At 45.3% G+C, this 27,149-nt stretch overlaps 2 protein-coding genes and 1 long non-coding RNA gene across 21 annotated transcripts in view; 1 reads left to right on the top strand and 2 right to left on the bottom strand.

The window, feature by feature from the left end:
• Positions 1 to 152: 152 nt before the first annotated feature.
• LOC105694783 (phosphatidylcholine:ceramide cholinephosphotransferase 2) lies at positions 153 to 13,778 on the bottom strand. Of its 14 annotated transcripts, XM_012415765.2 has the most exons (10): positions 11,799 to 12,388; positions 11,506 to 11,596; positions 10,711 to 11,173; positions 8,865 to 9,086; positions 6,923 to 7,106; positions 5,005 to 5,390; positions 4,685 to 4,895; positions 4,170 to 4,444; positions 3,850 to 4,025; positions 153 to 3,727 (listed from the first exon to the last, which is right to left on the bottom strand). In XM_012415765.2, exons 6-10 carry the CDS (start codon positions 5,387 to 5,389, stop codon positions 3,572 to 3,574), a joined length of 1,203 nt encoding a protein of 400 aa, XP_012271188.1. In that variant the 5' UTR covers position 5,390; positions 6,923 to 7,106; positions 8,865 to 9,086; positions 10,711 to 11,173; positions 11,506 to 11,596; positions 11,799 to 12,388; the 3' UTR covers positions 153 to 3,571. The 14 variants fall into 14 exon arrangements, with proteins under 14 accessions (XP_012271188.1, XP_012271191.1, XP_012271189.1 ...); XM_012415768.2 differs by lacking the exon at positions 10,711 to 11,173; XM_012415766.2 differs by lacking the exon at positions 6,923 to 7,106.
• LOC105694789 lies at positions 12,633 to 13,402 on the top strand. Its single transcript, XR_002762369.1, has 3 exons — positions 12,633 to 12,903; positions 12,967 to 13,231; positions 13,309 to 13,402. It is a non-coding gene; the product is annotated as an uncharacterized LOC105694789 (long non-coding RNA).
• Positions 13,779 to 14,815: 1,037 nt separating the features above from the next.
• LOC105694785 (protein held out wings) overlaps positions 14,816 to 27,149 on the bottom strand; it is a 42,489-nt gene continuing 30,155 nt past the window's right edge. For 2 of the 6 annotated variants that reach the window (XM_012415772.1, XM_023434219.1), the window contains exons 6-7: positions 26,521 to 26,838; positions 14,816 to 24,966 (exon numbers count right to left, since the gene is read on the bottom strand). In XM_012415772.1, coding sequence (XP_012271195.1) covers positions 24,872 to 24,966; positions 26,521 to 26,838 — 413 coding nt within the window. In that variant the 3' untranslated portion in view covers positions 14,816 to 24,871. The remainder of the gene's footprint in view (positions 24,967 to 26,520; positions 26,839 to 27,149) is intronic. The other 4 variants (XM_023434221.1, XM_012415773.1, XM_023434224.1 and 1 more) reach the window with 4 other exon arrangements.

Below are 27,149 nucleotides of genomic sequence, written 5' to 3' on the forward strand. Positions count from 1 at the left end.
TAATGAACCCCGGTCAATCAGTAAAACGGAGAGACATGAGCAAAGACCACGTGTCAATGTACGCCTAGAGTTTTATTACATCAACGTATGACAAAACGTAATAAATATCGCAATGTTCTATAAATACAGAAGTGTATAAAGTAAACCCCCGATTACAGCTTCATCTCGTGCCTTTATTGTAACGGTGTAATGATAATATTAATAATAGTAATCATAAGAATAATGGCATAGAGTATATATATATAAATAACTATATAAAATTATATATACAGATACGGTAACGGGAACGGGAATTAAACTTGCATCCGCGCGTGTGTGTATGTATGTATATGTCCGCGCAACGGCACGTACGTTTCCAAATTGTATAGTATTAATCAACGGAGCAGCATAAATCGGTTTCAGCGAGAAACGTTGGAAATACAAAGGACAATGATAAGGCTGCGAGATTCGGCAACGCCAGCGGACGATCCGCGTCGCGCATCAAAAGCCCACCTAGATATCTATCGGTATCATATGTACAAACGAGTCCCTTATTCTCGCTATCTTAATCAGATCATGATTCCTTAACGTTTTACCAAAAAATATCTACACGTAAAAATATAGGAGAGTACGCGGAGGTGGCCGCGCCCGGGCGCCCTCCGGCGCTCCGTACTCAAGCGTATTATAAATCTTTATAATCCTCTTATAAACATCAACGAGTAGCCCCTCCGTAAATGGAAGGAACCGTAATATAATATCCTAGCCCTTAGAGATTACGTACAATTCGCACTCTCGCCCGTGGTTATCCCGTATATTCCGATTTCCTAGCGGCGCGCCTACACGCGTTCGATTCTTCATGACCGTTTGCGGTCCCAATACGCGCATAATTGCATCGTGTACATTAATCCGGTGCATTCGACGACTTCGACTTGAAGCAGCCCCGCAAGCAGTCTAGCATTGTGCGCGTCGAGGGCACTTCGTCGAATAAGAACACAGTTCTATTTGAGGTTTTCGAGGGGAACCCGAAGCGCGCTCGGGATGCGCCATTTTGAGCATTGGAAAGAATGCACCGCGCCATTACGCGAGTACTGGGCTGGGAGAACGGAGTCGGCCGAATTAATTTGACTGGTTGTAATGTTGATTCGCATCGGCCGGTCGCGGTGAAACGTTTTAATCGACATTTTCATATCTATACGCGTGAAAATGTTCGAGGAACAGGCGTTTCTTCGGGTGGTGTGCTCGTCGCCTGAGAGCACCGCACGAGATGGTCGTCTGGTATCGTTTGCAACGAAATATATGTACAAACCCGCGAGAGAGCCCGTGTTTGCACCAGGCGCGAAGTAGATTGGAAAAAGTGTTCATCGTTATGTAACGGGAATGTCGGTGCTCTTACATGATACGGAAAAGCACTTTTTCGCCTAAAAGGCTACACAGTTTGACGTCCCCTCCGACTAGGGCTACCTCGCGACGTGGGAGCCGCTCTATGGTGACGACATAAACCATGATTATTTGTCGCGCCTTGACAGAAATTCTTACTAAACGCATATATATTTAAGATAAAGGAATATCAAGATGCCCGGAGAACGCACTTATATTAATTTCCTCGAGGCCCAGTTTCCCCTGCCTGTCGCGAAACTCATCCAAAGTCAACCACCCAGGCGAAAGAAAATGGCGCGCGGAGAAGCGGAAAGAGTCAGTCGAGCTACTTTTCACCGATCATCCGTAAAACCGTATGGTTAAATCCTCAAAGAAGTCGTCCGAATGTCGGATTCGTCGGGTGGACGTTAAACGCGTTCGTTACCGTATTTTCTATTGTCTTTCTTTTCCCCCCCAGGAAGGCGAGACATTGAAGAAGAAACCGATTATAGAGTCTGACCAAAGACAAGAATCGCAACTAGGGGCTAATGCAGTTTTTCGGCATCCCTCATAGACTTCCTGAAGATTTTTTCCTCTTCCTCATAAGCTGCTTCAAGGACAGCTAGAAGTTTTCTCTCAAGTCTCCGAGTACAATGTCTGCGACTTCAGCCATCGAGGAATCTCTTTTCTCGAGGGGCGCTTCAGTCTCGTTTCTGAGTTCCTACGAGCTCTTCCTTTCGCAAACGGAGTCGATTTTGTTCGGGACCGAACGTGTCCATCGAGCAAAGAGATCCGAACGGTTTAAATAGCGCGTTAATTAGAGTCTTTAAACCGCTCGCATCGCACCAGGTCGCGCCATTTCTGTTTCCACCGTATTTGGTCCCACTTATATTCTGCTTAACTAACTCTCTACTGGCTGTTTAAGCTTTCCCGTAGACAGACCGCGTTAATCCAATAGTCTTGCAGAAAAAGTCGGCTCTCGCATAGTCCGCAAGGCAGAAGGCTAGATTCATTTGAGAGAGCCAACCAGCGTTCAAAATGCCGGCCGGCCTCGCTTTCACCAGAACACAGGATGTGTCTAAGTGCTGGACGAAGTAACGACCAGGGTACGTAAAAAATCGATCAAAAAAGTCAAATCTCTCGACCCTCCGATTCCACTCTACGTGGGTATAAATCAGTTTTCGATTTAACGTTCAATGTGTGTACACGTTAATCTCCGATCGCTACGCCCGATTCCGATATCAAAACAATGTACGATGCTTCAAATGCGTAAACGAATTGTGTGCACAAACGCTTATAAGTAATTTTTGTACTCTTAGGTAAACACTAAAAAAAAAAAAGAAGAAGAAGAGAAATAGTAGGGAAACGAAGGTAGCGTTACTTTCCCCGTCCCGTGACGTTGACAATTTCAGGGAAGCAGGAAGTTACCCCGCCGACTCGTGCCAAGACTGGCAGGATAAAATCACTGTCTTCGATTGGCCAATCGATCTAATTGAACCCGACATACCCTGGGAGCAACCGAGTACAAGATCACGTTACCATTAAATCGGGAGCTAACAGGAGAACTAACTCCAGGCTATGACAAAGTGAGATACATTGTAGCCTCGGATCTACGCGATCTTACTCGTATGACTTCCGTACGGGAGAATACAGGAAGAAAGGATAATCGCAACAGTCGCCGCGTTTCCACCTCTTACGCGATCGCAATTGCCGTAGCGGTAATTAGCTCCGGTTCGCCGATCATGCGTTTCGACCGATCGGAGATCAGTTACCGGTACAATCACTGAATCTTGGCATTACCGTTCTAACGTTTATCCAATGTCCATGTAACGACTGTGACGATTATTCCTCCTCACCTAGTGTGCATCCTTCGCTCATCGTACGAAAAAAAAAAAAAAAAAAACTATTATGCATCGTTGTTCTAATAGTTCCACACCCGTTAGGGCGTCTAGATTTGCGTGCCGAAGTCAGCGGAAAAAGTTAACAGCAAACCCATGAACGGGGAGAAGGTTAGCCTCTTGTCATCGGTGCTTCAGGCGCGATGGAGAAAAGTAAGGTCTGTACATTTCCTCGAGACTCGGTACACTCGAGTCATACGCCTCCGCGCCAAGTTTCACACGCCTCTTGGGCTAGCCTCTCGACCAAGAAAGGGACACTTTATGTGATAATCGTAGATGTATGTACAGCGAACAGCATCCCCGCAAATCCACGATCCAACGGGAGACCTGGACGGATATTAACTATCCCTGTTGGGGTGCTTGGCAAGAAATCGTCGCGGCCACGGCAAGGGCCAGTCGTAATGTTGTGGAACGGTACCTCCGACGTTCTTCTCGAAGTACCGGAATAAGGGGAACCACCACAGCCGGGCCAAAAAATTGTTTGGTCCGTATTGCTGAAAACAAATGCGGATTAAGGCTAAAGCACGAAAATGAGATTCTTTTCCGGCACCATTAAATGGCAGTCCGTGAATTATTTCTTTTAATTTACGCTCCTACGTAGACGTAACTGGCTTACCTTTAGATGAGAATTATTCGCTAGGGTGTGATAGATGTACCATAGACGCGTGGTAACGTAGTACGCTATGAGGACGTCCACGGTGTAATGACCATGCGCTAGAAGGACCATGACGACGCCAGTGAAAGCCATGAGACCATGGAGCCAGTGGATAGGTTGAAACTTTCTCGGGGAGTCTGAAAGTTCCATCGAGATCAAAGCGCGTCCACAAACGTAATCCGAAGAATTAAGTAAGAGACGCGGTCGCGGGAGCTCGTCTCCAGTCGAGAACAATTAGACGACGGGAAAGCAAGCCAACGACCTGCCCTCCAGGGACTTACATTCCTTGACAATCAGGTAACTAAGTACAAGAACGACCGTGTGACCGCTGTAGATGTAATCCCCGCAGTAAGTGTGCTTGCCGTTAATGGACAAGCCGAAGCCGGAGATTAATTGCAGTACCCTCTTCGTGACGATGAGAGGGGTCGTGGCGTTGGCCTTGGGGCTGCAGAAGTAGGATTTGCTGGCAATGGGCAGCACCGTGACATACATCGTGACGCTGCGCATCATATAAAGCAGCCCCATAAGCAGGAACACCCGTCTAACGACGATGAACCTGGAAAAGCCAAGCAAACGACCATCAATACCGATTCCGACGATCACATCCGCTATTTCCAAGCACCCGACATCACTGAACGGGAGGACAAGTGCCGGCAATTAAGTGCCTCCGCGATTAATCGCATAATAGGGATAATTCAAAGCGAACGTGCGCCTCTTGCGAGGCTCCAGCGATCCTTTCCCGGCACTGGCTCAAAGGTGCCATTCCTCGACTCATGGCTGCCGCATGGGCGGTCACCTGTGCTTGTGGAAGATGATGAAGAGCGTCGCCGAGTTGGAGGCGATCATAATGAGGACCTCGGACACGTTCAGAGCCCAGTCCTGGGCCTCTACGTTGTCGAGGATGATGTCGGGAATGGGTCCATAGGTGGAGCGATCCGGGACACGCTCGTGCACCATGGCGAGGGAGGCGGTCGTGAGTATGAAGTTGACGACCATGAACAGGAACGCTGTGAACGGTAAAAATTAGTCAATGGCGTTGTCATCCTACGCGGTCATCCACCAGGATATTGATCATCCAACGTGTTCATCGGCCGCGTTCGTCATCGTGGGACCTACCAAGGAAGGTTTTCCACTTCTCCTTAGGGAACCGAGGCTCCTCCCTGAGAGGTGCCGGGATATCGAGCTTGATGATGCCGCTGCCGACCCCGTTGGGCATGCCCTGATGCCTGGCATGGCCGAGGGAGTCGATCTTCTCGTCCACGTCGTCCTCGAAGTAGTCCGTCGCGGAGCCGACCCCGGTCCACTTGTCCTTTCCCTTGGCCGGCGCCCCTGGGAGCAGTGGCTGGCGTTGGTACACGTCGCTGGACTGTGCCATCCCGGCGCTGCTCCCGTCCACCGCTGCCGCCTCGACGTCCCTCTCGTGCCCCTCCGCCCCGGCCAGTGGTCGATCGAAGCTGCCGTAATCGCTGTGCAGACTCGTGGCCTTGGGGTCCAATACCATCCTGCGAAATCGGAATGCCATACATTAATCCTGGCTCCTCCAGGACGCGCGTCGGACGCGGAGCGGACGCCTGCGTTCTCTGCGACTCCACCCCCGTAGGTCCCTCTCGAAAATAATTTCATTCGTCTTTCGACATTAACGGCAAACGAGCTCGCGGTCTCTCTAGCCTGGAAATCCGACCTCGCGAGGCGACAAACACGAGACATTACGTAACGGACATGAGACACTCCGGCAGGAAACCACAAATTCGACCCGATTTTTAAAATCGTGGTTCGTTGGAATTTTCGGGCCATTTTTAAATCCTCGCGAGAATTGCGCCAATTTAGAGCGTCCTCTGGACCGAGGACATTATTTCCTTGGATTGTCCAGTTTTCAGAGGAGGCACTTCTCGCAACCTACACGACGCGCGGCCATGACTTCGGATTCAGGAGACGAGGAGGGAGTTTATATCTTTAACGAGTCCCACGGAGGAAGCGGTCTCGGTTTGCCGGATACCCGAATTAAGTGTACGAGGTAAAGTGACGCGAGTTACTTTTTTTCTTTTTTTTTTTTAATTTCATTTTGTCGGGTGAGCACGTGCACTCGAGAGAGAGAGAACATGCGCGTTCTTTGTAGACGTTGTCTCGGCGTACCGATAAATTTCACCGCGGGGTAATCCTGTACCACGGTCCAATCAGGTGTGATCCGATGGGAAGAAAAAAATCAAGAGAAGGCAATGCCGACACAGGTGTACATTGGATACAGAGAGAGACAGAGAGACCAATTTCGCCGTGTCGCGTGCAGATTGATTTTAATTACTTTTACAATTTTTGCGCCCAGCCGAAATTTCATAATTTTCACGATTTTCCTCGCTCAGTGAAAATTTCAATATTTTCATGATTTCATTTCGTGAACGACACCATGCTGATGAAAAATCGCTTGAGTCGATCGAGTCCGGGAAATTCGAGAAATCTCGCCGATGTGCATTGTTAATGACCCGAGGTGACGAGCTAACAATTGACGGAAACGTCGTCCGATTTAGCGATGGTGCAAACACGATTGGAGCCAGGGCGAAAGCTTTGTTGACCCGTCGTTGACCATCGAGTTCCGCGTTCGTTACGCGATGACGTTCACTTGACCGCATATAAAAGAAGCCCGATCGTGGCCGATGCGATCGATCTAGCGCCTACTCGAATGTATTAAAACCGATAAAGAGATGTCACCGGCCAAGATAAAGAGTCCGATAAATAGACGGCGAAGGTCCATCGGCAAATTTTTAGAAGAGTCCTGGTTGCGCCTCCTTATATCAAATAATGATTAAATGATTTTTTAAATCAATATTGAGTGATTAAATCATTTTTAAACGATTATCAAATTCACTTTCCAGAGAGAAATATATCCCAAGACCAGGAAGGCTCGAACCGCCCTCGGCGCTCTCGAGGCCTGATTTCCTCAGTAGGTCGGCTGTTACTCGAACTCGTCTTTTTTCGCCCCGATTGAACCCTCGGGTCGGGTGAAGAAAAAAAAAAATAAAAATAAAAATAATTGGCTCACCAAGGTCGGACAACATTGGCCTGATTCTCTTTCTGGTCAAAGGCCCTCGCAGATAGTCGGAATTATAAGCCCACCGCATTCGGCGGACATCTCGCCCGAATGTCGAACAATTGTACCTAGCCGAGTAACCTTCGATTACGGACCGGTCGGTCTACCTCATTGTTTTCCTCTCCCTCCGATGGCCCTGAAACGACAACGCCAAGTCACGATCCAACTTAAACCCCGCATGACTCCGAAAAAAAAAGTGAAATCCTCGAAAATCACAAACTCACATACCGAGGTCGAATATTAATCACAGTCCCGAAATTTCACAGAGAATCACCCAATGGAAATAAATCCCCGAGGAAAGGCGAAACCTCGCTACGGAAGATCCTTGCGAGCGCATCCGCGCGTTTTTCGCGACTGTATGAATTTTTTAACCTCGCAGCGAGTCCGATAATCTCGCGCAAACAAGCCAGTCGAGTCCCGGGGAGAATATCGTCGATAATGGCATTTTTTTCTCCGGCAAACGTTTACAATATCCCCCCTCAGGGAATCCATAATCATCCCCGTGATTTAACAATCGCCCCCACTGGAGGCGCCGCGAGAGATCAGCTGATTCCGCGTCGTCCGTTGCCAAGGGCGACGAGAAATCGGCGCGACTTCCGATATTTCTGTTTTTTCCCTATTCTTTTTTTTTTTTACCGACGCCAGTTAATTACCCTAACAGCTTCATACCGGGGGAGTTTACGACGAGAACCGCCGTAATTCCACGAGGACGAGGTAATGTTGTCGCCTCGCGTAACGGCGAAAAAAAAAAACAAGAAAATGGGAAGGAGTTAAAATCGCAGATATTGGCGACTTGAGGAAGGCGACTCGCGAGTCGAGTAATTCGCGTTCTCGAACGTTCCCTCCCCGGAAAATCGCGAGCTCCTCGCCATCGAGTCTGCATCTAAGACCTTGATCGCCTCGCGGGTGCAATTACGCGGCCTGGTAATGCAAGCCGAGTAATTAGAGCCGTCCGGGCACGCGAAACTGGCACCCGATGGCGGGCGCCTCCTTCAAAGAGAAACCTTTTAGCACGCTGCCCCGACAGCTGAGAACGAGGCTTACTTTCCTTTCGCATCGGTTACTGACCATCGAGTGCTCGTTTCTGCCGAGCTCGCCAATTATCGCGCGCGTGCGAACGGGAGCGCCGGACGCGATGCGACGTGGCGAAAAATGGCGAAAAATGGCACAGAGTGGCGCAAAACGGCTCAAAATGGCACAAAGTAACGCAACGAAAATCCTGGCAACTGTAGGTCCCACGATACTCGAGGTGGAAGGTGCGAGACGACTACATCGAGGAACGTTCCGTCGACGGTCGGTCTGTTTGAGCAGCTTTTTAAGGTCTCGGCTGTGTGGGTGGCCGCGCATGTGCTCGCCGGTGAACTCGTGACGCACCCACTGTCACTGCCTATCGATCACGAAATGGAGGGAAAAAGAGCCGGAGGTAAAGACAATTAAAGGTCCCCGTCACGGGCGTGGAATTTAGGCTGGACTCGCGCCTACTCCGGGCTTAAGGGGACGCAAAAGGCGGAATCGATCGACGCCGGTTGATGGAAAGAAAAATTCTCACCGTCACCCGAGTGACGTTTCCGGTGCCGACACCTTTGAAACGGGGTAAAACATCGAATAATAGATTTCAGTCGAGAAGGAATTTTTTTTCTTTTTTTTTTCCCCGGGGAAAAGTGCAATCTTTCTCGGATTAGCCACGTCATAAAATTCGGCGCGACCGGTTCCTCAGAAATATTATAACATTTATTTGACACCTGGGGGGCCGCTTTTGGAATTTTTCATCCCATCGAGATATTGAGGTAGCGTCTCGCGCCAAGTGTCCCCGCATGAGGACGAGGGGTCTGATTTACGCAACCGTGGATATGGAGATCTGGGACGACTCGATGTTTCATTCCGAAGCTGATACCTTTGATCTTGCTAAGGCGAATCGGGCTTTCCTGGTTCTCTGACTCACTTCCTCGGGACTGATTCACTGACTATTCGCGAGAGCCACGCTCTGGCGTTCGTCAATGGTACGTTGCTTACGTCTGCATACATTATGGGTGTCCAGACCGAGAAAAATCCGAATTGTTCGGGCTAAACCCTACTTCGATTCCCCGCTGACGATATTTACTCCACCCGGCGGTCCCTGAAAGTTTCCCTCGGCGTTAGTTCTCTTTTATACCAAAAATTCTCGCATTAGTCAACGCTTTCGTTGACGAACAATAGGTCGATTTGCGCAACGACCGGAGAGAATATGCACGGTCGGCCGACACGAGTGTCGCTCGTGATAAGTCATGTGATTGACAAGAGGTCGATCAACGCGAAAGCCCGAGAAATCGTGTGAAAAAAAAAAAAAGGAAACCACGAAGTCCCGAGAAGAAAGACCGCGTTTATAAAATCATGTATATAGGGAAGAACTCGGGAATGGAATCGAAATCTCCCGAAGCGAAGTGTAACGAGAAATAAAATATCCCCCCCCCCCCCGATGGTCTCCAGGTATTTTAAGAACACGTGTCACGCAGGGGGTTCCGGGAAGCGGGTAAATTTTTCATAAATAAAGGAGCGATGTAAAAAGACCAGACGAAAATAATCGCCGTTAAATCCTGGCTCGAGGTGCCTGCGGGAGGAAAGAAATGAGAGAAAAGGAGAAAAGAGGAAGAAGACGGAAGATGCACGAGGAAAAAGTCCCTGAACGGCTACTTACGACGATTCACCTCTTAACTGGGTTAACTCGAGTCGAGATAATTAATGAAATAATTACGCGCCAAGTAGAGCTAACGTATCTACTCACAAACGGGGTTTTTCAAGAGCCACGCTCGTTCCATTTCGCGATAAGGTCCGGATGTTACACTTCCCGGTGAACTTGGCTCGGTATTTTAAGTGCAACACAAGTTATGCTCACGAGAGCGAATTTATTATCGAAAGCTCTCGTAAGTTCCGAATCTTCGGATTAAATAATATTTAATCGACGGATTCTAGGACACAGTAAATAAGGCCCACCGCGGTGCGTCCTCGAAATAACCCGTTATCGCCGATGTAGTAATCGGAAAGGGGGAAAAAAAAAAGAAAATGGAAGAGTAACAAAGTATGATTAAATGAACGCGCAAGAAAACCTCGAGGGTCCGTAAACCGAGCTCGGAATGAAATCGCGAGTGCCCCTTTTAATCTCGTTTTTATCCGAGCATTCTGACGTTCAAAATCGGGCAGGGATTTCAGAAGAAACGTATATCGCGTAGGTCTCCATATTCGTCATCGTGACGTAATAACTAGAGTACGGCAGAATGGCGTTACGTCATCGCGATGACAATTCTGCAACAACCTGTAGCGCGCTTACGCCGAGGGCTAGAGTCGATTTGTCAAGACCACGTAATACGCCAAATTGGCTCTCAATGTCTACAGACTTGTAAACCACTGAAATCGGAAATATTAGCATCGAGTAGGGCAGGAAAAAAGACGAATCACATCACACTTTCCTGCAACCGGTCGAAGAAAAATGACGAGAAAAAAATGATGAAAAATCAAGTACACGTGCAAGTCGGGTGATAATGTTCAAATGTGCAAATATTATATTTGCATGGAGGCCGAAGACCGAGAAACAACCCGAGACGTTCACGAGTCACGGTGAAGAAATCATTAAAATGATCGTTGTCTCCATAGGAATGTATCGTGTCGGTTTTAGAGATGAGCGTTGGAGGGTGTCAAATATTTACGCAGAAGGAAGATAAATTTAGTTCGCCATGAAAGGATATCTCGCGTCATGGTTTACTCACACGCCGTCCAGGACGAAGATGTTACGTGCCGGTTGCATGATTCCGAGGTAAACGGGCGAAAAGTGTGACGATTGCGTACTAGAGAACCGGGTAAAGACGGCGGAGCCGCACTCGCACTGGCGTCATCTTGGCGACTGATCCGCGGCAACCTGTAGCACGGCTTACGTACCGATACTGGCGTACTGCGCGCTAGATTCAATTTGTCAAGATCAAGTGAAAGGCCAAATTGGCTCTAGCCTCGCGGCAAGGTCCCGCGCAATACGCATCCCAAAAATAACGCTGGACCACCGGACAGCCAGACGATGGATCCCCTCTGCGAAAGCAACCACCGAGGAAGTGCACAAATTTCACGGCCATCCAATCCAATCCTATCGAAGCATCGGTTACATCAAAACCGATGGCAAGGCTCCTTCGAAGCTCCGACTCGATTGCAAACAGCAGGGTCACGGACGTCAACTTTTGCCTGCGGTGTACAAACATAAAGCACTTGCGAAGGTTATTTCTCAAAAGCAGGAAGGAGGGTCTTTCGAAGCAAAGGAGTGGGACGGAGCTGCATGTCAGGAGTACGAAGAAGATTAGCGGATACTCAGAGGAACGGAATGTATGGTCATCGCTGATAGTATCTTGATATCGAGGCAATATTTTCCTTCCGACTTATCTTTTAGAGAGGATGAACTCTGCCCCGCCGCTCTCTAATCGCACGATTGGGAAGGAATTTATCATAGGTGGTGCCAGTGGATGGCATGCACGGCGAGTGACCCCTTTGGGTTACGACCGATAAATTAAACGACGTACCAAATTTTTCATACGAACTTAACGCAGTCCCGTACACATTCTCCTATTCGGGGTATTATTCGATCGAACCGCTCCAGTAGTTCCCTGCAACCTCACAGAACAAATGAAGACATATTAATCTCGATTCGTAAGACAAGTACCGTTTCACCTAGGAACGTCACGTACGACTAGTACCCGACTCCCTAGCATTATCTCGCAGGACTTTCGGAGGTGAATTCGCATCGACAAGTCGAATGCAGAAATCCACTCTTCGGGTACGTAATAAATATAAGAATATAGTATTATATCGATACCTGTTAACTAGGCTTCCCCATACCTTGTTAACGCAGTGGGCAATTCGACCTTGACAGGTAGCCTTAATTTATGCATTTTACTCACACGTCCACGCACGAGCACGTGACACTGTCTCACTATTCGTTAACGTTCTGGAAATCGCGAGGAAAGTATACAAGGACAGAGGGGAGGTTCCGAGCGATATGACGACGACTCGAGAGCGTCTCTGCCGACAGCGGGAAGGAAGTGGACAGCACTTTTACAAGAAAAACGCCAGACCAGGGCAGGACTAACCAACTTTTCGGAAGAAACGGATTGGTTTACATGGACGGCGGCCAACGCGATTGTTTCCCCGAAGCTCGCGCACTCCAAAGGCTGGGTCGGGCCGCGATCAGTGACGCAAGCTTATATCGTTTGTATCGCGGCGCATCACACACTGACATCCCGATGGATTGCTTCGTTCACGTAGATCGTCGATCGTAGCCGCGGCCGTGGTCGTTAAACCTTCTTCGCAGCCGACTTTGCGTGTGAGGCGACACACAGAAGCGCGCGTACTTCGGACCCTCGATCCGATGCTCGTGCACCGAGCTGCCAGCGCGCACAGTCATGAATGCAGCGATGTGTGCAAGTGTGCGAAGAAAGACATGCGTACGTCGGGAAAATAAATATGGCCGCTCACGGCGAATCGCCGAGAGAGAGGGCAACGCTCGACCGCGAGAGAGAGAAGGACGGAAAAACGGGAGGGAGAGAGAGAGAAAGAGAAGGGGGATCGGTATGTTCAGAAACGCGTCCAGGAGGAGCGAGTGGATTCCGATTGAAGTAAATAAATATAACGTTGGGTGGGCGGCGTAAACGTCTCGGAAGGTTTAAATTTCCGCCTTGATGTTTTCTCCGGAGATCCCGGAACTGGTTTTCTAAATATTTCTTACGAAAGAACCGTAAGACCGAGCTAACCCGTGCTTTGCCAGAAGCCTTGCCGAAAGCGCCTCACTGTGGCCATCTGGCGACTCCGCGGGCAAGTTTGTGGCGCCGCCATATTTGAATTTAAACAAGGATTGTTTATAACTAGCATAATTTCCTGCAGAAAATGGGCACATGGGCTTCGCTCGTGGTCAGATTTATAAGGTAAAACGTGTTAAGTTTATTAATAAGCGACAGATTTAAAAACTACTGGAATTATATATACAGGAAGCTCGATCAAGAGTCTCGAACTCGTGCCGATGGATACGGAAAGGGAGGTCAAGGTGGAATTTCTCCCCTTGACTTTTGACTTATCGGTTACTCTCGTCCAGGCCATTAATTCAGGAAGAACTATATTTCACCGGGTCCCTGCAGTCGGACAAAGAAAAGCGTGACACTGTTCCGTGCTCTCTTTCGAGACTGGAAGGCTGCCAAAATAATCCCCGGCTTTGTACAAATACTTGCGAGCCCATTTCGGCGAAGCCATTAGTCCGTATGTATATCGTCATGCTCTTATCAAGGTCGAATATTCCTCCCACTCCACCCTCACCCGCAGATGTTAACCTACAGGATTAATCGTTAAAAAAAGCATTGCCCATTCAGCACTCCGTTGAAACAAATCCTACCCGTTTTATCGACCACCGTTAACACCGACAAGGGACACTACCTGGCAAGTATTTCACCTCTGACATAGATTCTAAAATTAATTAGAACGTTAAGCCTCTCTCTCGATCCGGGTCACTTACCTCAGCAATGCTTTCCTCCAGCAGTAGCCGGTCTCGATGACGAGCAGCTGCAGTTTCATCATATACGCCGACTTGGACCACGAAGAAGACATGCAAATCCTGAAGGGTTATCTCTTGGGGTGCACGTAACGACTCGACAATTCAGATGAGCCCCTTCAACTTGGGTTCCCTCGACAGGCACACGACACGGTTTGGCAATCCTCTTCCTACCACCGACGTTATCTACCCCCTATCCGTTACGCGTCTTTGTTTACAAATGACGAGGTGGCTGCACGAGGCGAGTAATCATAGCTCGCGAGACCGCATAATTGCGCAGTCACGGGTGACGCGATTAATCTTGGCCTTTTAAATTTCAGAACGCGGACCGGCACGACGGCGGATTGCAGTTCGTCTCCTGGCCTTCGAACTTCAGCGAACGTCTCTCCCCATTGCAGCCGCTTCGGTCGCGGTTCGGGCAGTGAAAGATGCAGCTTCGGAGGATCACGGATTCTTGCAGCTTCGAGGGGTTAAGCAGTCGCAGGGACAGAGCGCAAGCGCCCGCTCATAGATCGCGCGGAAACGCGAACCTCGATACCCCCGTGACGTCATTCGGGCTTTCATTCAGGAACGTTCGACGCCCACGCGATCTTGACATCGCGGAAATTGAGGGATGCCTTTTTTCTCACTCTCTAGGGCGACCTCAAAAGGAACGAGAACGTTTCGGGTCCGAATTGAGGGCGACCCGAGGTCCGATTAAACCGAAAGAGGCACGATAGAGGGCGACCGCTGCCATCATTAATTCAGAACTCTACGATGCAGAGTGAAAAAACAGAATTTGGTAAATAAGATCTAGATGTCCAAGATATCCAAGATGCCCAGGGTACCCTGATCGCGGATATATTTTTATTCGATTATTTTTAAGGATTGCTATTGCGGCGAACTCAGGCGAAAATGGCTATGGAAGTGAATTCGTTAATTAAATTAATCTCGGTAGATTAATTAAAATGTTTTAATAGAGGTTTATGAAATTTCGCCGGTTCAAGCCGTGAAAGCAACTGTAGGTATGTAACCATCTATAAGCGGTGTATGGATTGCAAGGTTCAGTGATTACACCGCAAGATGGCGGTACTTACTCGGAACGTCTAAAGGAATTTTACATGTTAGGTAATTTTAATCTGCCTATTACCATACTTGAAGATAGCAACCTCAGGCAATTATTCGCGTTCTTCTACTTATCTGTGATATCGAGGTCACGCACAATTATACGTACCTTCTTTATCGCTGCGAGTTAATGTTAATATTCTGGTAGTTTTTAATGGGGTTACGGCGAGACGAATAAAGTGAAGGGTAGCTCAATTTGATTGTTACTTTCTTTAATTAATGTTAAATGGGTAAACATTTACAGTTTTAACAGTAGTAATAAAAATATGTCTCTGTGGATATTTCTCGTAGTGAATGACGCGAGTTAAGGCTTTCCGTATTGCGCCGACTTGAACGGGTTTGTAACGAATAAATTTCATAATTATTGTACGTGGGCTGTAGAACGAGACAGACCAATGTACATCGGATAATACTCGTAGAGTTTACCAGCGATAAATAAGAACTTTGTGACTGATCTGACAAGTAGACTGACTGTAAGCAATAAAATGTCTACTCGGGTATATAAAAGTCTGAAGCTATTGCACCTGCAAGATTCTAAACGATTTAAAGAGGTCTCTCCTGGGCGACTACTGTTAAAAAAGATTCATTCTTCTTCTTATTTTTTTTTGGTCAAAATAAAGCTACTAAATATTTACTACGCTTATCTCTTCGAATTTTGCACAGAAAAGAGGTATTATTCTAAAGTCTATAAATATGCCATCGAACAAGGTAGCCTTGTCACTATCGGCACTTGCCCTTTGTACATAGAATTAAATACCAACGTGCCTACATTAATTGAGATTATTTCCTCCTACTCGAATTAACTACTAGATTCGATATAAATTGTTTTTTTTTTCTCCTGCCCGTCAACTTAATATCTTGCTTTATTCCTTGCTTTATTGCAATCCATAAACTCTGGTAAATAAAAGAAAGTACTATACTTCGTATCTAGGTCTGTATAGGCATTTCGGTTTTAAATCGAATTTACTCTGCTTTGTTAAATATTGCCACGGTAGACATCGCGCACGACACTAAGGTACAAGCCAACAGTACAATAAAATATGAATAAATTTCGACATTATATAACTACTATAATAAATTTAAACTCAAGTATTATGTATTCTAACGAAAATTGCTTGCCCGTTTAATATATATCATTTCTTATATATATCGTATGCGAACGAATAATTATATGCATATATTTAATATTATAAAGAATAACACGACCAACGAGGTCTAGATAAATTCGTCAACATTTACTTCTTAACTTCGCCACTCCCGAGAAATAGAAAAATCAGGAAACAACGGTTTTGCACGTTGCCGATCAAATAAACCATGCGCATTTAATATCGTATTTGTAGGAAATCCTTATTGGTATCGCGAAACTTTTTTTTCATACCAAAATGTCGTACTGAAATCTGATTGTTCCGTGTGGATAAATTTCGTATTGCTTCATTCTAACACATGATTCTGTTACTATTAATAAAGCAATGTGCTAATGATTTGACTCGAATTAAAAAACAATATCATAGGAATTTTCTCAATTACGATTTAACAGATTCTATGACCTGTGAAATTCAGAAGTAAATTAAGACAAGCCCTCGTTACCCTACCCGAATTATATATATACATGTATATATATAAAACGGTGCGGTGCACCTAACATGTAATCGCTCACGATTTTCGTTATCAAGGCGCTGTGATAACGCGTACGTGAATCAGGCACGAAGAGATTCTTCTGGTATACGCCCATAATATCTATTTATGGTGATAAAGTATTTCCGAACGATTGATATCAACTTAAGTAGATTGCAGATCACTCGTAGTGTATCTATGCTTTAAGCATGTATGTACATACATAAAATAATGGACGAGTTAACGATAAATCGAGGATCCTTCGTAACACAAGACCCCTGCAACTCAATGAACAACGGGCACAAGATTTCCAAAATACTAATTGTACAGATATTTAACGTACATATAACTAAAACTCTTATAGTCATATTTATGGCAGACCTAAACGTTAACAAGATATAATTAATATGTAATGTTAATCAACATTAAGTAAATCAATTTCTCACGCAATCTCACCTGCACTTATGAACAAATTATACGTACATATATTTATATAACTTAAGGGGTAATAATTTCGTAAGGGGTGGAAACACCAGATCTGTTTGTTTTTACCGCTCGAGATTGGTTTGCGTCCTATTATACATACTATATATATATATTTCAATAGTACACATAGACTAAACGAACCCTTTGCCTGATCTGTAGGATATACCGAATCCGACGCCACCGACACTCTAAGTGTACTTGGCGCGGGACTCAGCCGAGTCTCTTGATCGCAACTTACTCGACTTCTATCCCGCAGAACAGCCAAAGGAGTTGCCTTACCTTTCAAGAAGACTCGTATCGCTGCTCGGTAATTCCGGATATTTCTCAGATCTTCGTTGTCTCACTTTGATAGGTGATATTATCCCTCGTTAATGATTGGCGACTTTCGTCATCACGAAACTCGTCCTCGTTAAGTTACCAATTTCGGGTAAATCTCAACGGCACGTACCGTCGACATTACCGATGATATTCGAGCACGAATCGTTCCATCGAACATTAAGTCGAGTCTGCGTAAATACGGTACGCTTTAAGAGTGTCGCCTGGATTACGCTAAATAAATGTTGCACGAAAGTACGTTTAACTTCTAGACCAGAACCAACTTGTCTACTGCCTAGTCTCGTTCTCGAAAAGAAATCTGGCGTGGTTGCTGGATTCGTTACCTCCTGCTATATCACGAATGATGAACAACGAGTAACGTGAACAAGGAGAAATTTCGAAGTTAGGCGACATATTCGGTGGCGCATGAAAGAATGATCAACAATCGTTACTAAGATATTAGTACCACGGTAGCGGCCTTATTAATTACATGGCAATTTATTACAATGAAACCCGGTGACTGGGATAATCTGGCAATATGGCGTAATGGCTTTTCGATCGTTCACGTCCCTCATCTTTTACCATTCGGGAGATAACGATAAATGGCAATCTAACGAAAGGTGCGACCACTTCAGACCGTCCGTTTCCTATCCTACGAACGATTCTCCGCGCTCTTTTTTTAATTATCCGAATTCGTACTCGCAGAATATATCCTCCCAACTTGGGCGGAAGTTGGGAGCTTAGGAGGTGTCCCCTAGTTTGCACATCTCCGAAGCAAGCCTATACCTTTTACCCCGATTTCGAAAACCGTAACGCGAATAAGTACAGAGCAGACCTCTACCGAGAATATCTTGCACGAGACGCAATCAACAATTTCCGAAACATGTATCTACAGAGAGACGTTCTCGCAATATCGTACATCTTTCATAACTCGATCCCCCGTCGAACTTCTCGTTGCCGATGAAAACTAAAGTACCCAATGAACGAACGAAGTCCCTGATAAACATAATTAAGAATTTCTCAAGATAACGTTCCATTATGCGGAACGACAACCTTAAACGCAGGGCTTTCGACGCACTTTTCATTCATTAGGTACCGTATTTAGTTACCTTATCGCCGGAAAACTCGACAGAGCTTCGCGCCAAGCGCACGTCGTTATCGCGAGTTCCTCAAGATTTTGCATTCTTTTTTCCTATTTCTTTTTTTTTTTGTTTTTGATAGACACCCTGGAAACTTTTTTATCGGGCAGTTTGGTTGGGTCGCTATCGGGTGGCTAGCGGGAAATTCGGTAGAGTCTTGCGCCAAGTGCATCTCAGAGGCACTGAACAACGAGCGCCTCGAGGGGATCTCTCGCCCGGCTTAACGACTTGCGTGGTCGTACAAACTTTGGGATTTCTCGGATTTCTCTTCTTATTTTCAGGATAAGGGATGGATAAGCTTGACGAACAGGGCTGGTGACGCGGACGGCGAAGGTGGTCAGCTGCTCGGCGAACCGATCGAACGCGGATGCTGTTCCAGAGTCCAGGTGTTAGCACGGGGCGAGTGGATTCCATTGTTAGCACTCCAAGCCTACAGGCCATGGGCAACCAGGGTTAACAAGAAAGAAAAGAAAAACAGTTTGTTAGTACTTCTTTCTGATCATGAACGACCGACGTTAACATTAATCTAACAGCGTTCGGTCAGTCGAGAGAGATATGGTTAATGAAAAGCAATGCTCTCAGCGATAATCAAGATACTAAAGAACCGAGGATATAATGTACAACTAAATTCAATTTTAAATAAACAAGACCACGGGACACCTCGATTATTCTTGGAGGGTCCGATATTGAGATCGATCTTGACCAAAGCTGTGCAGGCGAATAAAAGGTAGCATTGCTTTACACTGCGTCAATTAAAAATTATTAGTATGAAGCATTTGACTCGTGCGTATACAATGAGACGTGACCATATCGGCTAAGTAACGACCCTTGACTTGGCCAAGAGTCATTAGTCGCCCTGTACCTGGTATACGACTAGTAGGCTACTTTATTCATAGAGTTATTAATTTGAGCTGCATTTCTTATGTGGCTCGTGTACCCTCCCCGCACATAGGACAGGCAAAAGAGACTAAGGATTAATACAGGCATTCGAAGAACGTATCGAGTGAATTATTCGGTAATTTACAATTCGACTTGCGACCGACGGACTGTCAAGACCTACTGACAACGCGATACCTAATCAGTAATGCTGCGTTGCCAGCGATCGGTGAGATACCAGCTGAACATACACCGAGAAAAAACCTCCCCTCTGTCGAGACTAATTGCGCCCATAATTATGAAAGTGGTCTAAGTTATATATTTTTTGTTTCGAAATTACATTGAATTAATTTCCTTTGAAATAATATGGCGAGAAATAACTGATAATCATTTTTTTTTTATTTTGACTTAGACCACTTTCATAATTATGGGCACAATTACTCTCCTCGACGGAGGACAATGTCGCGATGCATCGCAATCGAATCGACTCGAAGAGAAGATCCGTTTAAATGAAAATCGAGACACCATCCTCGAGGACAGGTCTCGGTTTCTTTTTCAATCTCTTATTTAATTTCATTTTCGGTGCACAATCATAGCACGCGCGTTAACTCTACGTCGATCTCGTTGGCACGTTGTAGCGTTCACTGTATCGTGCCATCGAGACGCTCCAAGATCGAATTGCCGATAGATCATTATTAATTGTTTAATTTTACAGAGAGAGAGAGAGATATTCGATAATTCGGAACAATGCGATGCGAGTTACTGCGCCCGTCGTGGCACGTGGACTTATCAGGCAATGTGACATCGATAAGAGGATTTCAATAATTTGGCAATCGCGGTCGTGGTCGGTCATCGGAATAGAGTAGTCGACTTCGAAGGTATACCGATGCGTAGAGAGATATTAAGAAAAAAAAAAAAAAAAAAAAAAAAAAAAAAGTCGTAAAAAACGTATTAATAAATTGTTGCGATTAATAATGTCCCATCAGCAAGCAGGTGTCAGAGGCTCGTGAGTTACGCGCGTGCCATCGTAGGACAGATCTATAGTACAGTTCCAGGCATATCAAAAGCATATATTATTGTTGTACGGTATTAAAAAATCTCTAGATATGTATATAAATAGTTAGTGTCAACTTGGCCATGTGGAGCATTTTTTGTTAGTTCAATAAAAGATGGTGCTGTTGTGCGGTCTATGTGATGGATGATAATTGCGCCTAATGATAAGGGTGTCAATAAATAAATTATAAATGTCACGTTGTTAGTGGTAATACGTAAAAGGGTGGGACGTCGTCTCGGGCAGCTTTTTGTAGTAGTAAGTAAACGTCACCTTGATTTTTCACCTTGGGACATTGATTTGCTCGTATCGATCGAAGTCATGGGGCATCGATTAACCGTGGAAAAGAGATCAGTGGAAATAGATACGAGTGATTCTTTTTTTTTTTTCTATCAGGTGTGGGTCAATAGAAGATGAAGAGTAGGCAGCAGTGCTCCTGGATGAGCAATTGAGTGAACATTTTCATTGAGTCGTGACTTAAACCCAGAATAAGCGATCAGCTTTTCGGATCGTCGTCGAATGCGAACTCTAATTGATCGATCGATAACGTGCTTCACCTTCCATTTACCCAGACGTCTGTTGTCATTGTATTTAATTCGAGCTGATCTGCGATCGCAGGATTAAACGATGCCAACCGGTAAATCAAAGACCTTCGCGCCGCATCACGTAACCACCCCTGCGATTTTTTGACTTACACCAAGAAGAATAACTTTGTTTTTCATATAAATATTTATTTAAATCGTATAATATAATAATATATGTAAATCAATTTATATATACAGATCAAATGGAAGGTCTATAAGTGTTCCACAGGCACAAGTTGCCAAACAAATTAACGAAATGCAAAATATATATGTCCTGGAAAGCATTCGTATAAGACGACGATTTGAAATCTTAGAATCTTATTTATCGATACAAGCACCGAATTCTTAGTTTATTGTCCTTCCGAACACAAACACCACACTGCCCCTGTGTTCTACTTGTCGAATCGATCGAATGGTCAACCTCTTTCAATGGTAATTTCCAAATGTAACTATAGAAATTAAAGGACTAGCACGGGGCCAATGACTGGTCGATACCCGCTGAAAATATTCTACGAAAACCGATTAAAAAAAAAATGGAAGGGATATCCAAAAAGTAGACTGTATAAAATGAATTCTAGAAAATGATGAAAATTTAGGGAAAAACCACGAAATATCAATTTCGCCCATTAAAAGCCTGATCAGCCTTTTTCGTGGGGTCGAATTTTTTGAAGTAAATGTCCAATCGATATCGAAAAAGTTTCCCCGAGCGGCTTCGCTGAATTTTCAAAGGTTCTTATAGAAAATCGTCAGCAGGGAAGGTATCGAGGTAGAAATCGAAAGAATCGGGCAGTGTTCGCAACCGAATTGCAATAATTCCATTAAAAATCCGCATCGCGCATTCGTTTGCCACGATATATGTGTATAAATAATATATAGCAAACTTGTCTACGCACTTAAAAGAAACGAGCGTACCCTTCCGGTACATAAGTACCATCTGTACTTGTTGCTTATGCCTAAGAGCGGGGAGTTACGCCAAAAGGATCTTGCGTCAACGTTATGTCAAAAAAGTCAGCTATCCAAGAGGCAAATCTTTCCTGTACTAGCCGATACTACTGCCTTGCCAATATAGCTTTTTTTCTCTCAATGATTCGGGGCCGTTCGTCGATCACGAACCGTCCAGAATGAAAAAATCCGATCAACCTTATATAACATTTTTCACACGATCACGGTCGGCCCCCTCAAAAGTGCACATAAAACAAGAAACAATTAAAACCCCCGAAAGCAAGACCTCCTCGTAGAACACAGAATCACGAGAAACTTGCACGGTAAAAAGACAAGACTCCATCGAATCTTGTCGACGAGATCTCAGATCCAATAAATTCGTATACTCTGAAAAAATCGTAACAAACCCTCCTACTCTGGTATTGCACTCGAAATTTAGGTACTTCTAAAGCTCCAGATATCCAACACCCCGATATACTTTTAACAAGTAGAATTTCAAAAGAGAAACTAATAGAAAAAAAAATAATGATAGAACGAGCAACCCGAGGAGGTCTCCGCTCGTCTGTGATTCGAACCGGGATAAATATGCCGTTCGTGCATAACCGACTGTAAAATATACGACGATCGCTGTTCTCTCTTTCATGTATAAATACGTATATATATATAGATATATAGATAGATATTCGGATAAAAAAGAAAATCGAAATGATCGATGCGGCATCAGGTACACAGGACGAGCGTACACACATCACTGCTGCTGTCAAATCCAACCGAGTGCCGTGTGAAAGCTCTCGCATACATTGGTAGCTGTACAAGTTAAATATGAATTAAACGTAATGAACATTTGTGCAAAACTAACCTTTCCGCGTACTCTCTCTCTTTCTCTCTCAGTGTACTCGGTATTCACGAGAGAGCGCCGGCCCTTTGATAAGGGTGCTCTCGAATTTGACCCAAGTGCCTACGCTGCTTGGCAGCGGCCGCTGCACCTGTCATCATACAAATGTCAGTAATCATCCCGTTTACAGGTAAACGGGTTTCCATTCTTCCTGGCAACTCTACGAAACGAGCGCTGCCACTAGAAATCAATCCTCACCAGATTACCATTCATTTTAAGGAGGTGGCCTCGCGTGCTGCAAGAATTCAAAGTCGAGCGATAACGACGCCGACAGCGAGTCTGATAACGATGTCAAAAGAGCCGAACACCCGAAGGAATTTTTGTCAACGCGACTTTCTCGTTAAATTCCTTGCAATTCGCAGGCCCTCCACCTTTCGAGCGCATGCACGGCGAATCCGGCGAACGGGTTAAATATTTCGGATACGTTATCTTGCACGCGTTCGTCCTCGATTTTTAATACTGCAAAGATAGGGTGTCAAACAATGAGGACGATGTATGAGAATGATCTAAACGTTCGCCGGCATCCGCGGTGCAGGGCGGCCGAGATAAGATTTCTCTTTCTTTACAAGTAATACAATTGTGATAGTAATAATTAATAATAATAAAATTAACATAATGTACGCAATAATACGTAGTCCGCACGTCCAAAAGAGACAACTGAAACCGGACACGCCTCTTACACGTATATGGCTACAAATCATTTTTGATTCTCCAAGGAAATCAGGTAAGACGGTTTACGTTATTCTATAATGTGTCCAGCCTAACTCACGTGTTCGTAGCAACGATGAGTATTAAAGAATACACCCTATTCTTCGCTCCGACCTTCGTATAAATATAGTGGCTAAATCTTTATAAAAAATAAAATTAAATAATCATATAAAATAATATAAAATAATGTACACGATTCTCGTAGTAGCGTATATAATGTTTCTCGAGGGCTGTCCGATTAAAAGGGCGACTCTCGCGATGTGACGAGAAGTTGTCATGAGTATTTATTTTTGTATATCAAGTACACCGACATATGTACAGCGAGACCCCCGAATGTTAATTAGAGTTGATGAAAAATTATTGCCGATTCGTTAAGGTGGAAAGTCAACCGCGTAGGCCCGAGAAATGTGTCGTCGCGTTGTTGGACGTAAGATGTGAATTTTTTGGTACAATTGCAATGTGCTAGGGTCCTTTTGAAGGGACAGCCGTCAATTCGGATAAACAGCTACAAGTATACGCTAGAACCATCAGTCCTCGAAACACGTTTGTTTGGTCCCTGGGTACTTCCCCTACACCTATTGTCTGCCTAAAACCCTACGCATTTAACCTACCTATCACCGGTTATTAGTTGGAAAAATTGTATTTGCACCCTGTAAACGATTGTTCGCGTACACGGCCACAGGATGCGCGATGCAACTTCCCGAAGGTTTGCATAAATTTACAAAGGAATTTTCAAAACCGACTTGCTCCACTTGCCGCGTAATATCCTGGGTACGTCGATGCGATTTTACATATCTACATTGAGTTGCAAATTTTCGACAAGTTGCGCAACGCTCCACGATGTACGTAACAATCAGTCTACGGTGTCCGATGTACCCAATCGCTACTGCAATCGAAGTATCTCTGACTGTGAGTTTAGAAAACAAAAATAAGTAGGCTCTAGTAAGTCATTATTAACACTTGTTAACCGTTGCTTCTAAGTGGAGTACTTCGAGGAACACGGTAAAAATTTCATTTCACTCGTTACTGCACTTTTTGAAATTCCTCCAAATGTTACGCACCGATTATGAATATCTCCGGATGATTTTAAGAATTTAGGACCAAGTGTACTGGCATTCCTCACCGGGGAGAACTTGAAGAGAGACTTTTTACGTCACCCGAAATTGAATGAACGGGATCAGGGCACAATTGGCTGTTACTTAAGTGAAATCACGGGGTGAGTAAGTATTCGTAGGAAAGGCGGACCGATCGAGTTAGTGTCGTTTTTAGTTTGCGTGTTAGACCAACCCTAGGGATTCACTCGAGATTCTAGTGGTACTTGGTAGTGTTACTGGTGATCGTCTGCACGAAGCGCTTACGTTTGAAACGTACGAATAAAAAGAAAAATGCAAAAGAGTACCAAAATCCGATTACTAAACCATCACCACATTAAAACGATCGATAAAGACGTTAAAGACTTTTTAGTAAGGATCGTATATAAGTAGATAAAGATATATATATATGCGTGTAATTCCGATTTCACGAGGTGGACAAAGCTCCACAAATCGCCAGTTGGGCCCCCAGTGAACAACGTCGCACGATAAGCCCTGATTTGTCGGTTTCGATGATTTTCCCTCCCCTGAAATCAGCTGATCGATTCACCTGACCCTAATCCGGGGCAAATCTTGGGACAAACTGCACACAAGTGCAGGATGCATTTGCGGAGCAAGTGTCACCCCTTGGAAGGGAGTTCCTAAAAAAATATATATATATATGTATATATTCGATATATCCGAGGAGAAAGCTATTACGCTAATACTACCTAACGCAGGCTACTATTAAATAAATATTTTATCTTTGTATTAACTACAACATGAATGGCCTTTGATTATTGCATTGAGTAGAGCACGACGTGTGCCACGCGAAAGAGGGGGTCCTCCGCCTGTAAAGCGCGAGGATCCACTAGAGAGTATGTGCGGTGTTCACGAACAAAATATTAAAAAGAAATTAAAAAAGGCGTGCGCACGTAGCCCGAACAATTGGTTGCGCGAGAACGCGTTCAACCGAGGGTGTAAACGAACACACGCGTGCCTACTTTTCTTTTCCTCTTTTTTCCGCCGCGGGGTAACTGAAGGGCACAGGAACGGTTTTTATTATCCTTCCTTAAGGTGCCGATCGAATCGATGCGCTACGCCCTGTTAAAAGAGCTCTTAGAGCTGACCTGCTTAGCTTCAATACTGTGTACGATAGATTTTTACGTCCTATACTAGCCCGGAGAGAAGATTCACCCTTTGAGGTTATTCCGTCTAATGTCGCTCGTTGTACCGTTTCTGGCCGGTTTAGTCCCTCAAGAAATGCATTTCATTCCTTCCAAGCATCCGACTTTGACTAATCTTACATTGCCAATCGACGTCGACTCGGAGTACATGCTCGAATGGAATAAAAAAAACTTGAAACCGTTTTCGTTCTTGCTGAACGCACGTTATACGTAAATATAAAATACAATTCCTCGCGAAACGAGATACAACGGGTCGACAGAGACTCCCGACAGAGAACAGAGATAGATTCCTAAATCTTTGTGGCCGTGCAATAATTGCAGTCGGCGTTATGGCATTGTCGAGTCTGTTCCATACATCTCCGCAGTCGAATAGTACGCGAGAGCGCCGCCAGAGGCGCTCTCCCTCGGAGCGCAGAATATATTTTGGACTAGTATATCTACATCTCGATCCGGCAGCGCATAAAATTGTCTCTCTCTCTCTCTCCCTCTCTCCTCCGAATCTCTCCACGCATTCTCTATCCTAGATCGCTAAGACCTCTATTAAAAAGCCGCGACTCAATGTCATGTTGCTGCTACATCGTCAGCCGAAAGTGCACGAGCGGCCGTGCAGCCGCTAGACGACAATGTAATAATAATATATATATATTGTATCAGAACTGACGCGACTAGTAAGTGACTGATTCAGCTATTTTCATCCTAAGTATCTACCCTACGATAAAAAAAAAAATATACATATATAACACCGGCATAAATACACATATATACGCATACATATGCCGGCGTGCGTTCCGGAGAATACTCAGACATGATAAAACGCGCGTGGATATATACATATATATAATATATATACAATTTTTCAAACCTACGGTCAACTCCATATACTTATATATGCGTGTGTATATATATTATATATATATTCATAATTCGACCTAATCAATCGGCGTAACGTTTAACAACCGAGCTAACGATCTATTAACCATTAAGCAATAGAGTAGGCCCCGGCCTAGCGTCAGCGAGCAAACAACCCACCAGAATGGTCAGCAGTGGCGTACTCGGTGAGTAGCGGGGACGCCGCCAGGGCGGCGTAATTGGCGTAGTCGGCGTAGGGCGTGTATATAAGGCCGTGCGGGTCGCCCGCGGAGAGCAGAGACCCCGGGGGCCCGGACCCGTTCAGCAGGGAGGCGGCGGTCGTCGGCACGGAGATCCTCGGCGACAGGATCAGTGGCGCGCCCAGGGGGGCGCTCGGAGTCCGCATTGGCGTGGCCAGGCCCGGCAGAAGGCGCTGCGTTTCCGCGGCCGCCGCCGCCACGCGCCTCCACTCCTCGTCGCAGGCTGCAATATCGAAGGCTACGCTCACTCACTAAACTGCACTCGCTAGCGGATATTTGCGTTACAACGAACACTGGGTCCCTTCTCTCTTTCCATCTTTTTCTTTTACACAGATCCGGCCGAAAGATCATCAAGATGGCGGCGCACCCAGCGAACGCAAGGCCGATTGCCGATCCAAGCTGACCATGAACGTGATTTTTTTGGAAAAAGGTTTGTCGTCGGAATGTTATTCCTTGGTTTGTCTGATTTTTTCTTTTCTTTTTAGGAAGGGACCCTCGCGTTGGTCTTGACATTAAGGCGACGTGAAAGTGGCGTCGGAGGTCTCGTTT

This window comes from Orussus abietinus, unplaced genomic scaffold (genome assembly GCF_000612105.2).
Source record: "Orussus abietinus isolate OABI.00-Male unplaced genomic scaffold, Oabi_2.0 scaffold27, whole genome shotgun sequence".
Classification (NCBI taxonomy): domain Eukaryota; kingdom Metazoa; phylum Arthropoda; class Insecta; order Hymenoptera; family Orussidae; genus Orussus; species Orussus abietinus.